The sequence below is a fragment of the Monodelphis domestica genome, chromosome 8 (assembly GCF_027887165.1).
Source record: "Monodelphis domestica isolate mMonDom1 chromosome 8, mMonDom1.pri, whole genome shotgun sequence".
NCBI lineage: Eukaryota > Metazoa > Chordata > Mammalia > Didelphimorphia > Didelphidae > Monodelphis > Monodelphis domestica.
The window spans coordinates 108,806,967-108,822,718 of record NC_077234.1 but is presented as its reverse complement, the minus strand read 5'-3'; the positions used below and the strand labels follow the sequence as shown (position 1 = coordinate 108,822,718).

Here is a 15,752-nt window from a genome sequence, read left to right as displayed (position 1 = left end):
TAATAATAAAAGGAAGGTTTTTTAGCCCTATCATGGAAAGGAGAGCTAGCCAATTAACAGCATGGATTGAATTTGAGGGTCACCTTCACCAAATGCAGTTTCAGTCAAAGTCAATGTCAGGAGCTGTAGATAGTGCTGGATGTTGAAGGGAAGGCACCATTTGCACCCCCAGCCCAGAAATCTAACATTAAAGTAGAATACAAAGGCCATCTCAAAGACACATTTTTATGTTTTTGTAAATAAGCGCAAGTGATGATGTTTAGGGGAGAAGGATTAAAGGTGTATCATTGAGTTTAAAATTGTTCTTAAAATTGATTTTTGATGCTTTTGTGTATTCCCTGAGAAAAACATGTAAGGGGGGGGGGGAAGGGGTTATTTTTAAAAAGGTTGGATTTGATTTATGTTGTCACCAGGAATTGAATTTATTCCAAAGAGATTTTTTTATTCCAAAGAGATTTATTTATAAAATATAGAAGGGTGAAGCAAGAAAATCAGAGAGAGGATAAGGTAAGATATCCAGCCTAAGCACTAAATAATTTACTCCCAGTCCCTGATCCGGGCAGGAAGAGTTTGTCCTTAGCTGGCCTTGGCAAAGCTGAGTACCTGGGGAAGTCTTTCCTGAGGCTAGACTCTCCAGAAAATATCCAGGAAAGAGTCAGCTCTTTTCACTCCCTGCCTGTCAGTAGAACAGCATCACCAGGAACAGGGTCTCAGGTCAAATCAGCATATTCTTCACCAGCCCTCACCTTTTAGAGTGAAGAACTACCAGAAGAACTCCACTCAGGAAGTTGTCATTCTCTTTTAAAGATACTTTCTCTTGTGTCACTTCGTGTGCCTTCCTCCAATTTTTACATGGGCAAATCATAGTCTAAAGCCTTGCTTAGGACTGCCCAGGAGGATTCTACTTTGTCACCCACTACTGCACCTGTGGGTTACAGAACTCCCACTCAGTGATTAAGGGGGATGTCTACATTCTTGGTGATTAGATCTAAAAATGGACAGATATTCCTACTTAACTTTTAAGTAGTGTGTTTAAACTTCTGGTGATTAAAAATAGGCAGGAGTTACAATTTAATCTTCACAATCAGGGGAGAGTTAAATTTAATCTTCACTAAAAGTTTACTTCCTTTAACACCTCCTTTTCCTTTATTTAGTTGTTATATGCCTGCATTTTTGTATCATGTTGTTATTTCACTAATGTTATATTTTCTTATTTGTTCTTCACAGAGTAGTGCATAACATAAAACATTGATTGTGCTTATCTTATTTCCGGACTTCAATTTTCTAGAAATACATGTTTTTATTTTCTTCCTTTTTTTCTTCTTCTGGTTTTTTAATTTTGTATTCAGATACTATCTACTGCTCTGACAATTTTTTTCTTTCATGGGGAAAAATATTCACACATTGTTAATTTCTTTGTATATGTATTATTGTATATAAATCCCATATGCCACCCTCCTTTGTCATTGTTTTAGCCAATTTTAGTAGTTTTATTTTCCTTAAATCTCTAGTTAACCAGATAATTTGTTTGAATTTCTGCCTTTCAGTTAAAATACAACTCTTTGTTTTTATATTATAAAGACTTCAGAGTTTTGACTTGAATGATTTATTAAAGTTCTGTAGTTCTCTATCCAGTAAATCTCACATCCCTTTATCCACCAATTATAGTTATTTTTAAAGTGTTTGTTCTAGCTCTCTCTTCTTTGGTTGATTCCTTTTGAAGATGCTCATATGTAATAAGCTACTCTTTGTGTTAGATAATATTCTGTGGGAATAGTGCTACTAACTTTACTGCAAATTATAAATATCTATGCTTCTACATTGACCTATGTGCCATTAATAAAGTGTTCTCCTATTGGAAAAGAAAATTTGTCTAATCTTTTTGATCTTTCTTTTCCTAAGATACCTTTTGAGTATTATAGCAGAATACATGAAGCATTCAGATTAATCAAATGTTTACATGTTATAAAAGGATTTAGGGCTATGGGAGCTTTGTATTTTGTTTGCTTGCCACTAACCTTATTTGGCCTTTTCTAGGTAACAGCTTTGAATTAATCCAGTACTAATTGCTTTTTTTAGTTTAACTGTCTTTAGAGAGAAGTTGATCTATGAACTTAAATCAATCAGGCTACAAGCTTTTATTAAATAACTAGTGCTGAGGATCTACTTTTTATTCCCACCAATGATTTTCTTCATCTACTTCTAGTAAGGATACTCTCTTCCAATGTGGACCGGCAAGTTTTCTCCAGCTTATAGCTTTAGAGAATTGCTTGGGCCATGACAGGTTAAGTAATTTGTCACAGTTAACATCTTTCAGAGAGGAGATTTGAATTTAGGTCTCTTGACTTCAATGCCAAATCTCTATTCACTAATCCACATTGTTATTTAGATAAAAAGGTAAAAATGAAGATGCCTCTGCTCTCAAGCAGCTTACATTCTATAGAAGGAATCAATATATGTAGGTTAATATTTTTGATAAAATGGAAGATGATTTAGGGAAAAGTAGGGGCAGTCACAAGAAAGGCATTAAGGGAAGGCAGAACTGAGTAGGGCTGGGAAGGGAGCTGGTGGTTCTCAGAGGTGTAGTTGAGCAGGGGAGCTTAGAAGGGAGGGCCTCTGAGGGGCACTGGAGAGAGGCCAGAGAGCACACGAAGAAGAGATGTATAATTAATCCTTTAAGATAAGCTTTAGACAGTAATGAATAGCTCTAAATGCCGAACAGGAATTTATATCTTATACTTGAGTCAATCGAGATCAATATTAGTGAGACACTAAACAGTGCCAGAGTATGCTTAGCTCTGCTTTAGAACTATGGCTGGGAGCTCCCTCTTGTGGTCCCTGCCAATGGGCCTTCTGGTAGTACCTGGCCCTGATGCCTGCACCTCTGTGGACACCAGGACTGGGGGCTTAGGGAGGACATTGGAGATGGTATGGGAGGGAAGAGAAGGCTCATGTTTTTGTTTTGGCTCCTAGTGCAGCTGGTCCTATGGATGCTTGCTGGATTTGGGCACCATGTGGAGTGCCCATCAAAATGTTTAACAGCTGTGTGAAGGCTAGACTGCAGGGGGCACAGAGCTTTTGAGACTTAATCAGACAATTTCTCCACAGAGTTGAGGTGAGAGGTGAAGACTGTGGCCAGCTCTCTCCTCTCTCAGCCATTATCTACTTAGCCATCAAAAGGATTTTCTTAAAGAAGAAATCTGGCAGTCACGCACCTACTTAAACTCCAGCCGTGCCCTCTCATGTCCAGGCTCAAATGGAACCTCTTCTAAGGTTCTAAGCTTTGGTCAGCTAGCCCTTCTGCCCCTTTCCCATATTCGTGTACCTCCTTCCCCTTTGGGTCCTGGGCCCACAGTGACCATGATCTCCTGGCTAGTCTTTATACTTGGTCTCTGAGCTCCATGTGTGTTCATTGTCTGGCTCTCAAGTACAAGCCATCATCCTTTCTAGAGGAAATCTTTCCTAATCCTCCTCAGTTCTAGTGCTTTCCCTCTCAATTTTTTAATATTTATTTTGGATATAGATTTCTTTTGGTCATTATTCCATTGGGTGTCATTTTATGTCTTTCATCATGGATACATGAGAGGTCTCTGTAACTTTTATAACTTCTATAATCTTTCATATCACCACAGTAATTCAAAATCCCTAACAAATCTTAATGAATAGTTATTCCTACACCATTATACAAGAAAACTATTTCTGATATTTCAATGAATATTCCCAGAACACTTTAGTAAGGCCAGTCATGCATATATCCTTTATTTCTTAAAAAAATATTTTTACTTGAAAAGCATCAATAAACATTTAAGTATATAATGAACACAGAAAGAATTATATAGGGACCTATGAATATATCTATATTTATATATTTTGTATCTATTAATAATAGAACACAGTAGTTCCAATATTACTCATCTGTGTCCCCTTTTGTCCTCCTTTCTATGTGTGCATACATATATGTGTATACAACCCTTATGTTTTATTTCAGAATTGATTGGAGTATCAGTTCCAAATCAGAAGAATGTGTAAAAGTTAAAATTGTTCTTTGTCAAATTAAGAGTAATAAAAAGTTGTTGGGGTCGCCATTTATAAAAATTAACTCTTAAGTCATTTGGCTGTTAGTAGCTTTCTTACAGCAAAATAGAGATAGTAAAGAGAGAAATATAGGAAGGAGGTAGAAAATATTGCCTAGCTAAATATCCTGTAATTGTTGATCTGGGGGAATCCAGCCCAACTTTGACAAAAGTTTTTAGGTCCCAATCTCCAACAAGAAGTTGAGATAGTTACTCTTCAGCAAGAGTCACAAATGCAGAATCCAATGCAGAATCTGAATGTTCACCAGAATCAGGAAGCTGAAATCAGAAACTGAATCCAAAATGAGAATCTGAAATAGGAATCTGAAATCGGAGTCTGAAATCAGAATGCCTGACTACCTGTTGGGTCTCATCTTATAAGCACTATTCTCCACCCAACAGTTCTCCCACATCACATCTCAGGAACCAATCATAGTTCCTTAATTTGTCTAGCACTGCCCAGGGGAGGCCATGCTTGTGGGATCCACTTCCTGTCTTTGAGGGCGTGAGCTTTCTTCTCTAGTAAAAGGCTCTTCAAGTGCTTAACTATCTAAGTGTGAAAGGAGAGGCAAGCCAAGTTCTTGATTGACTAAGTTAAAATAAACAAAGGGAGTTAAAAAATCCCTTTCACAAATGGTAAGAGATAGACAATTGGGGTTAAGTGATTTGCCCAAGATCACTGAGCTGGGAAGTGTTTAAGGTCAAATCTGAACCCATCTGTAGGTTTGGCTTTCAATCCACTGAACTACCTTACTTCCCATCTTCTGTGTATATTTAAAGAAAACATTTTATTTACAATTTTCTGCCATTTTTTTATTGATTGCCACTACTGTCTACAATTGCCCTTCTCCCCAGTGAAGTCATCACTAACATTTATCCAGGACTTGAGGTTTGTAAAGCAAATTAAATATAATTTAATTCGATGCCTCACTTGTAATAAATCAGTATAGTTAAGGAAAATAAATGGGCAATCTGGTCATGACTAAAAAATGTAAATCTTGCCTATAATCCTATACCTCTTTCTAACAGGTGTTAAACATCTTCTTCATTAATCTCCCAAAGTCATCACTGACCATTGCATTTATCGATTTCTTCAGTTTGTCCAAATTGCATATATATTTTACCTTATATTCACATTTTTATAATAGTTAAATTTTAATACACCTCTGAGAAGACAGGGGTTCTGCAAGCCCAAAGAAAAATGGTTATAATTTTCCTTTATTATCAGTATTCTAATTTTAATACATATAAGAATCGTACTCCAATATTCTTTTTAGAATATATATTGTTCTTATTGGTATCAGGCCTCTCTAGACCCTGCTCTCTCTCCACTCCCATAGGCTTTTATTATTACCATACGCCACTGGTTTTCACCTTATTTGATTGTTTACAAGATTTAGGACTGATTTCTTTAAGTCTCCTGGAATTTCTTTCTTGATATTTCTTTATTATCTTCTTTTAGTCAGTCATGCTTTAAAAAAAAAGCATCAGTTATGCTTTAAAAGCCTTTGTGACAGATTTTTGGAGACCTAGACCCTCTAAATATCAATGAAAATCTTCTGTGTTAAAAAAACAACAACTCGGGAAATAATCTTTTATATACATGAATTTATTTTGCACCTATTATGTCCTATATACTGTATTAAGTTTCAGAGATACACTGAATGAGAACATAGGAAAACCATTCCTTGTTTCATTGTACTGTATTATCTCTACTTGTATATTAGGAAATATAGGAAAGGTAAGTTATCTTTCCTTTTTTGACATAGTAGGTATCAAACAAGGGTTCTAAATCCAATTACCTTGATTCAAAATATGATGCTTTCCCTATAAGATAGGGCAAGATAAGAGATACTAGGTTTTGATTCCTTCTGTGTTTAATCTTGTAGTAGTAGTATTCCTGCTTGGTAGAGAAGTAATGGAAATGATACTATTTTCTGAAGATCTATGATGTAGTACAGAGAACTGTAAGAGAGGATATTTTCTGAACATTAACTGCATTTATTTCTATAGTATGCCCCTTGAAAAGTTTAATTCGTGCAATATGCTTTTAGTATCTGAAAACTTTTAAAAATTGTTTTCTTACAAATATAAATATTTCAGAACTTATTGAAATATCTTTTTTAATAAATTATTTTTTCTCTCATTAGAGGTCATAGGCTATAAGGAAAGAAAAGAGTGTATATGGTTCTAAATTCTTTTGTTGTAAAGTTTTACTTACTACCTGTTTCAATGTGTGTGTGTACATATGTCTGTGTGTGTGAGATATTAGTCTTAATGAGGGATTAATATTATAGAAGGGCTTATTGACGTTTCTATGGTATATTTAAAATTAATTTTTGGGATTAATCTGATTACATTACTACTATGAAGGTGGTAATTAAGATGCTTTAGCTAGCTATGATACTCGAAGTACCTAAGATACCTAAAGTACTTAGGATGATTAAGATACTGAAGGTACTGAAAAACTTTACCTCTTGTATAATGAATAGAATTATATAGAGACAGAGAGCAAGGGATTAAGATGAATATAAAGGGATTTTTTCTTAAAAAAAAAAAAAACCAACAACAACGACAAAGGAAAAGAAAGAGGAATACACTATAAGATGAGAAAAGGAGAGAAAATTGGGGGTAAATTATTTCCTCTGAGAAGGCATGAAAGAATCCATACAGTGGAAGGGAAGATGATAGGGTTGGCAGGCAATGCTTGAACCTTACTCTCAACAGAATTTGTACAATGTGGGAATAATATCCATACTATTAGGCATAAAAATATATTTTACCTATAGAGAAGTAAGGGAAGGGGAGGATGACTTGCAGGACAGACAAAAAGAAGGTAGGGAAGTTATGTGGGCAAATGGAAGCAGAAACATTTGTGAACAATAAAAGGCTGAAAGGGTAGAAAGCAAAGGATAAACAAAGGACAAATAAGATGGAGAGATCAGAGATAGGGGAAAAGGACCTACTTGTAGAAACATTTTCACTGGCTCTTTTTATAGTTGCAAAGAATTGGAGAGGATGTTCATCAGTTGGAGAATATGCTGAACAAACTGTAGTAAAGGAAAACTATTGCTCCATAAGAAATAATGAAAAGAATGACTTCATAAAATCTGAAAAGATTTATATAAACTGATGCAAAGTAAAGTGAGCAAAACCAAGAGAACAGTGCATTCAATAGCACAACTCTTCCAAAATGATCTACTGTGAATGACTTATCTGTTATCAGGATGGCAAAGTTCTAAAAAAAAAAAAAAACCTAAGAGACTCATGATGATTCAAAAACAAAAACAGAAATACCACCCACAGCCAAAGAAAGAACAGTTGGAATCTGATTATAGATCAAAACACTGTCCTTCACTTTATTTCCTTCATGAGTTTTTTATTGTATATTTGATATGTGTCTTCAGTTACTATATGGGGAATGTGGAAATACTTATTGTATGAAATCACGAATATAACCTATATCAAACTATTTACTATGTTCAGGGGGTTGGGAAAGGAGGGAGAGATTCTCAATTGCAAAATGTTGAAAAACAATTGTCAAATATTGTTTCTACATGTAATTGAAAAGATTCGCAATAAAATTACTTTAAAAAAGGATAAGTCTACATCTTGAGTGGAGAATTTTAGTTTTGAAGGTACATACTTCTCAAGAGAATATTGAAAGAAATGTGTTGAGATAGAGAAGTTAAGACATGGCCTTTGGAAGGTGGCCTAGTTAAAACTCCAGTAAGATTTTTGGAACACCCTATTCATAGGAAAATTAAAATACTGAAATGTATCATAGAAAAAGTATGTATATGTAGTCAGAGGACCTGTGCTCATATTCCATTTAATATCTGTGTGACCTTGATCAATTCACTAATCTACAAGATTAAGGTATAAGACTATTTTACCTAATGTATGAGCCCATAATCTATAATTCAAGTTTTTTATTTTTTTTAGATACAAATTTTATTAGTCTGACCAAACTGAACTGCGTCTATTTTCTTGAATCTATCCCTTTTGTTTCTCCTTTGAGCTATTTATTACTCTTGATCTTCTTTCTTCTTAAATATGCTTCCTGGTCTACTTTACCCCAGATGTTATCTCTCTCAAATCTTCATATTATTTTGTTCTTTTAGTATGACACTTAGTGTTTGCCTTGCATTATGATTTCTTGTGCACTACCCCATATTTCTAATATATTTGTCAGCTTTGGGAGAGGATTGGTGGTGTTATATGGTTCTTTGACCAAGTACTCAACAAATATTTGTGGAATTGAATTGGATTATAAAAAGAATTTGATTTGGAAAATGAAATCTGAATGAGATAGCAGCAGTAAAAATGTCTATGTTTTAGAACTGTAGACAGGAACATCTGATTTTCGGTCTTAACTTGCCCAATGACTAGCTGTTTGACCTTAAAGAATCAACTTAATTTTTAAAATTTCATGTGAGTTATCTCCTCAAGCTAAGGGATCTGGATTTAGGTAGTCTTTTCTAGTTCTATGATTCTTCCTTAATTACATATAGAAATCTATATGAATCAAGAATTAAAGTATTCACACAGTTCTGTATACACTTTATTTATTTTGCTTCCTGTGTTCATTCCAATCTGAAACTGACTTAATTCAAAGGCAGTAACATGACTTTTTTCAAGCTTCCCATTTCCTTTATCTAATGTCTTCTGGGAAGACTTGCTAGGTGACAATAGTGCGTACCCTAATTATTTTCACAGTATGTCTTCCCTCTGTACCCTGTTTCTAACTCTTTGGAATGTGATAGAAGTCACTTAGTTCCCTTTCTTTTCTGAAGAAGCTTAGCTTAACATTATTGGAATTATTAGTTCTCATATACTTATTTTTGGCAATATTGTCCATAGTTGCTTCTTAGAGCAGTTTCTGAAAGCAGAGGAATAAATTCTTTTAGACATTATCAAACATATATTGAATGGAACTATATAACTTTTCAAATGATCTATGATAGTACCATTTCTCCACAATTAAATGTAGAACTTTTGGGTTTTTTTTTTATTGTTATTGTTTATATTTGCATTACTGCAAATAATTTGCATTACTGCATTTTAAGATTTCAAGGTTTATTGTAAAAACTTGACTACTTAAAGTTATTGCTGAAATATCTTAGCTATTATGTATGTGATTGTTTTTTATTTATTTTAATGTTTTTTTATTTTTTTAGTCCCAAATCTTCTCCCTCCAATTCTCTTCCCCAGTACATAAAACTTTATTCTTAATCACGACAAAAACTTGTCCAAATATTTATTCCATATTCATTCACCAGTTTTTCCATGTATTGGAGAATACTTATTGCTTTGTTAGCCCTTTCTTAGCAGTAAATGATCATAAAAGTATGTCCATTTGTATAGTAGTCAAGAGTAGCATGAATTTTAAAAGATATCTTCCTTTTTCTTTTTCCACTCAGATGAGCACAGTGAAAAGACTACGGCCACGTCTGAGTGCTATTCTCTTTAAACTGCAGTTTGAGGAGCAGGTGAACAGCCTCAAACCAGACATCTTGGCTGTCAGTGCTGCTTGTGAGGAGATAAAGAAGAGCAAAAGCTTCAGCAAGTTACTGGAACTTGTGTTGCTAATGGGAAACTACATGAATGCAGGCTCCCGGAATGCCCAGACCTTTGGGTTCAACCTTAGCTCTCTCTGCAAAGTGAGTTTGATGCTTACATTTACCTGAACACTTTTATGTTAATCATCTTGGTTATTCACAATTATCTAGTGAAAACAAAATCTACTTATTATCAGGCATTAGTACTTCATCATAAACTGGGGCTAATTTATCCAACTTTTAAACTAAATGTAACTGTTTGTTTGTTTTTTTGAAATGTAAAGCCATCAAAGTTGTGCATTTTATCTGAAATAAAACACAGTAGAGTTGCTTAATGCAGATATTTTCCAAAAGCATTCTACTAGAATATCAATGTACTAGAAAATTAGATTTCATTCAGTTTAGAATTCCTAATTTGTCAAAAATATATATATTCAGAGATGTTTACACTTAGCCTTTTTTTTTTACCTTTAGAATCTTTAATTTACCTTTTGTTAATAGATTTTGAAAAATCAGCAACCAGTGGAATAGGAAAGGAACCTGGAAGCTGGAAGGTTTTAACACAGTGTTTTGAAATCTTTTTCTTCTTCCTTTTTTTTAAACCCTTATTTATCTTGGAATCAATACTGTGTATTGGTTCCAAGGCAGAAGAGTGGTAAGGGCTAGGCAGTAGGGGTCAAGTGACTTGCCCAGGGTCACACAGCTGGGAAGTGTCTGAGGCCAGATTTGAACCTAGGACCTCCCATCTCTAGGCCTGGCTCTCAATCCACTGAGCTATCAAGCTGCCCCCTCTTTTTATTCTTCTTCATCAATTAATGAATTAAAACATGCAATATATCTAATGACAAAAATTGGGTCAGATTATATACTTTTTTTTCCCTTGGAATTCTATGCTTTTAAAAACTTAAATGCCATGAACTTTTTGCACAATCAAGTTTTCATTTTTACTGAGCTCTTTTCTGAAAGAATTATCCATTGTAATAAAATGGATGATCTGTGTGGACTATATCTGGTTGCTGGAACTGGATACTCTGGCTGACTGGAGAGAGCTGCTGAGGGGACACTTAAGGGTACCCAGTTACAATGGGGATAGATGAAAGATGCTGCTAGAGAGATGGATACTGCTACAGGGGTGCTCTGGAGCTGCCTATTAATCACTAATGGTTAATAAGTCCAGATATTTTCTGTCACCCTTCCTCCCTCACTCCCTCCCAGTTTCTTCTGAAGCTTGTGGCTTCCCCCCTCCCCCCTGAGTGGACTATAATATTTATGAGGAAATCTTCTTCCTTTCCTTTCTCAGGTAAGGGGTTTATTGGGATAACAATACAAGGAAACTGAGGTGAGAGGGATGAGGGTTTCCCTAATCTAAAATGAGGATTATGAGGGTTTGGAAAGTCACAGCTTTGACAGGGGGACAGTCAGAGAGATGGAGTATAACTATTTTTTTTCTTTTTTTTTGTTTAAATTTTATAGTATTTTATTTGTTCATTTCCATGCATTTTTCATTAAAGACAAAGATCCTTTTCTTTTCCTCCCTCCCACCCCCCGTGGCCGACGCGTGATTCCACTGGTATCATATGTGTTCTTGACTTGAACCCATTGCCATGTTGTTAGTATTTGCATCAGAGTGTTCGCTCCGAGTCTTTCCTCTGTCATGTCCCCTCAGCCATTGTAGTCAGGCAGTTGCTTTTCCTCGGTGTTTCTATTCCCTCAGTTTGTCCTCTGCTTTTGGATAGTGTTTTTTTCTCCTTGATCCCTGCAGATTGTGCAGGGACATTACACCACCACTAATGGAGAAGTCCATTATATTCGATTATACCACAGTGTGTTTGTCTCTGTGTACAATGTTCTCCTGGTTCTGCTCCTTTCATTCTGCATCACTTCCTGGAGGTTGTTCCAGTTCACATGGAAATCCTCCACTTTATTATTCCTTTGAGCACAATAGTATTCCATCACCAACATATACCACAATTTGTTCAGCCATTCCCCAATTGATGGGCATCCCCTCATTTTCCAATTTTTGGCCACCACAAAGAGCGCAGCTATGAATATTTTTGTACAAGTCTTTTTGTCCATTATCTCTTTGGGGTACAAACCCAGCAGTGCTATGGCTGGATCAAAGGGTAGACATTCTTTTATCGCCATTTGTGCATAGTTCCAAATTGCCCTCCAGAATGGCTGGATCAGTTCACAACTCCACCAGCAATGAATTAATGTCCCTACTTTGCCACATCCCCTCCAGCATTCATTACTTTCCATAACTGTCATGTTAGCCAATCTGCTAGGTGTGAGGTGATACCTCAGAGTTGTTTTGATTTGCATCTCTCTGATTATAAGAGATGTGGAGCACTTCTTCATGTGCTTATTAATAGTTTTGATTTCTTTATCTGAAAACTGTCTATCCATGTCCCTTGCCCATTTATCAATTGGGGAATGGCTTGATTTTTTGTACAATTGATTTAGCTCTTTATAAATTTGAGTAATTAAACCTTTGTCAGAGGTTTTTATGAAGATTTTTTCCCAATTTGTTGCTACCCTTCTGATTTTGGTTACATTGCTTTTGTTTGTACAAAAGCCTTTTAATTTGATGTAGTCGAAATTATTTATTTTACATTTTGTGATTCTCTCTATGTCTTGCTTGGTTTTAAAGTCTTTCCCTTCCCAAAGGTCTGACATGTATACTATTCTGTGTTTACCCAATTTACTTATGGTTTCCTTCTTTATGTTTAAGTCTTTCACCCATTTTGAATTTATCTTGGTGTAGGGTGTGAGGTGTTGATCAATTCCAAATCTCTCCCACACTGTCTTCCAATTTTCCCAGCAGTTCTTATCAAATAGTGAATTTTTGTCCCAAGACCTGGGATCTTTGGGTTTATCGTATACTATCTGGCTGAGGTCGCTTTCCCCCAGTCTATTCCACTGATCCTCCTTTCTGTCTCTTAGCCAGTACCAAATTGTTTTGATGACTGCTGCTTTGTAATATAGTTTGAGGTCTGGGACTGCTAGGCCCCCATCATATGTGTTTTTTTTCATTATTTCCCTGGATATCCTTGATCTTTTGTTATTCCAAATGAACTTTGTTATGCTTTTTTCCAAATCAGTAAAGAAATTTTTTGGGAGTTCCATGGGTATGGCACTAAATAGATAAATAAGTTTGGGCAGGATAGTCATTTTTATTATGTTGGCTCGTCCTACCCATGAGCAGTTAATGTTTTTCCAATTGCTCAAGTCTAGTTTTAGTTGTGTGGCGAGTGTTTTGTAGTTGTGTTCATATAGTTCCTGTGTTTGTCTTGGGAGGTAGATTCCTAGGTATTTTATTTTGTCTAAGGTGATTTTGAATGGGATTTCTCTTTCTAGTTTTTGCTGCTGAGCTGTGTTGGAGATATATAGAAAAGCTGATGACTTATGTGGGTTTATTTTGTATCCTGCAACTTTGCTAAAGTTGTTGATTATTTCAATTAGCTTTTTGGTTGAATCTCTAGGATTCTTTAAGTAGACCATCATGTCATCTGCAAAAAGTGATAACTTGGTCTCCTCCTTGCCTATTTTGATGCCTTCAATTCCTTTATCTTCTCTAATTGCTACTGCTAGTGTTTCTAGTACAATGTCAAATAATAGAGGTGATAATGGGCATCCTTGTTTCACTCCTGATCTTATTGGGAATGCATCTAGTTTATCCCCATTGCAAATGATATTAGCTGATGGTTTTAGATATATACTGTTTATTATTTTTAGGAATGACCCTTCTATTCCTATGCTTTCTAGTGTTTTTAATAGGAATGGGTGTTGTATTTTATCAAAGGCTTTTTCTGCATCTATTGAGATAATCATGTGGTTCTTGTTGGTTTGCTTGTTAATGTGGTCAATTATGTGGATGGTTTTCCTAATATTGAACCAGCCCTGCATCCCTGGTATAAATCCTACTTGATCATGGTGGATGACCCTTCTGATCACTTGCTGAAGTCTTTTTGCTAGTATCCTATTTAAGATTTTTGCATCTATATTCATTAGGGAGATTGGTCTATAGTTTTCTTTCTCTGTTTTTGACCTGCCTGGTTTTGGAATCAGTACCATGTTTGTGTCGTAAAAGGAGTTTGGTAGAACTCCCTCTTTGCTTATTATGTCAAATAGTTTGTATAGTATTGGGGTTAACTGTTCTCTGAATGTTTGATAGAATTCACTGGTGAATCCATCAGGCCCTGGGGATTTTTTCTTAGGAAGTTCTTTGGTGGTTTGTTGGATTTCATTTTCTGATATGGGATTATTTAAGAATTCTATTTCCTCTTCTGTTAGTCTAGGCAGTTTGTATTTTTGTATATATTCATCCATATCACTTAAATTGGTATATTTATTGCCATATAATTGGGCAAAGTAATTTCTAATGATTGCCTTAATTTCCTCTTCCTCAGAGGTGATGTCCCCCTTTTCATCTTTGATGCTGTTAATTTGCTTTTCTTCCTTCCTTTTTTTAATTAGATTGACCAGTACTTAGTCTATTTTGTTTGTTTTTTCAAAGTACCAGCTCCTTGTCTTATTTATTAAATCAATGGTTCTATCACTTTCAATTTTATTAATTTCTCCCTTAATTTTTAGGATTTCTAGTTTGGTTTTCTGCTGGGGGTTTTTAATTTGGTCACTTTCGAGTTTTTTTATTTGCATTTCCAATTGATTGATCTCTGCTCTCCCTAGTTTGTTAATATATGCACTCAGGGATATGAATTTACCTCTGATTACTGCTTTGGCTGCATCCCAAAAGGTTTGAAAGGATGTCTCGCCATTGTCATTTTCCTCGATGAAATTATTAATTGTTTCTATGATTTCTTCTCTAACTAAACGATTTTGGAGTATCATATTGTTTAGTTTCCAATTAGTTTTTGATTTGGTTTTCCATGTACCATTACTGATCGTTATTTTTATTGCCTTGTGGTCTGAAAAGGCTGCATTTATTATTTCTGCTTTTCTGCATTTGTGTGCCATGTTTCTGTGACCTAATGTATGGTCAATCTTTGTGAATGTGCCATGTGGTGCTGAGAAGAAGGTGTATTCCTTTTTATCCCTATTTATTTTTCTCCATATGTCTATTAATTCTAATTTTTCTAAGATTTCGTTCACTTCTTTTACCTCTTTCTTATTTATTTTTTGATTTGATTTATCTAAATTTGATAATGGTTGGTTCAAGTCTCCCACTAATATGGTTTTACTTTCTATTTCTTCCTTCAATTCTCCTAGTTTCTCCATTAGAAATTTGGGTGCTATATTATTTGGTGCATATATGTTGATTAGTGATATTTCCTCATTATCTAAAGTCCCTTTTAACAAAATATAATAACCTTCCCTATCCCTTTTGATCAGGTCTATTTTTGCTTTGGCTTTATCAGATATCATGATTGCCACTCCTGCCTTCTTTCTGTCACTTGAGGCCCAGAAGGTCGTACTCCATCCTTTAATTCTGACCTTGTGGGTGTCTACCCGCCTCATGTGTGTTTCTTGGAGACAACATATGGTAGGGTTTTGGATTCTAATCCATTCTTCTATTTGTTTACGTTTTATGGGTGAGTTCATCCCATTCACGTTCAATGTTATGACTGTCACTTGTGGACTCCCTGGCATTTTGATATCCTTCCCTAATTCTAACCTTTCTTCTTCAGCTCTACCTTTTAGTCCAGTGATTTACTTTAAATCAGTCCCCCTTGTATTTCCCTTTCTACCCCCCTCCCTTCTAATTCCCTCCCTTATTTTCCCCTGTAGTCTTTTTAAAAATTCCCCCCCCCCCCACCCTCTCCCTCCCTTGTACTGCTTCCCTCCCCACCAGTCTGTTTTTTACCCTTCTACTCCTCTATAGGGCGCAAATCTATTCTCTTCCCCAATGGATTGGATTGTTCTTCCCTCTTTGGGTCAGTTTCAAAGTACGTAAGAGTTGAATATTTCCTATCTCTGACCTCTTTACCCTTCCAGTGTATCGATGTTCTCCCCCCTCCCGCCATGAGCTTCTTTGTGACATATAAATTTACCCCCATTTGTTTCTTTTCCCATTTCTTTTAGTCATAACCTCTTTTCTTTTTTAGCTTTAGTCATGTATATATATATATATATATATATATACATACACATGTATATG

At 35.4% G+C, this 15,752-nt stretch overlaps 1 protein-coding gene across 4 annotated transcripts in view; it reads left to right on the top strand.

Moving 5' to 3' along the window:
• The window catches only part of DIAPH3 (diaphanous related formin 3), a 445,793-nt gene that overhangs the window by 234,254 nt on the left and 195,787 nt on the right, over positions 1 to 15,752 (top strand). For all 4 annotated transcript variants that reach the window (XR_008913852.1, XM_056806852.1, XM_056806851.1 and 1 more), the window contains one exon: positions 9,497 to 9,736. Coding sequence is in view for 3 of the 4 variants with exons in the window: in XM_056806852.1 (XP_056662830.1) it covers positions 9,497 to 9,736 (240 nt within the window). In the remaining variant the exon portion in view is untranslated. The remainder of the gene's footprint in view (positions 1 to 9,496; positions 9,737 to 15,752) is intronic.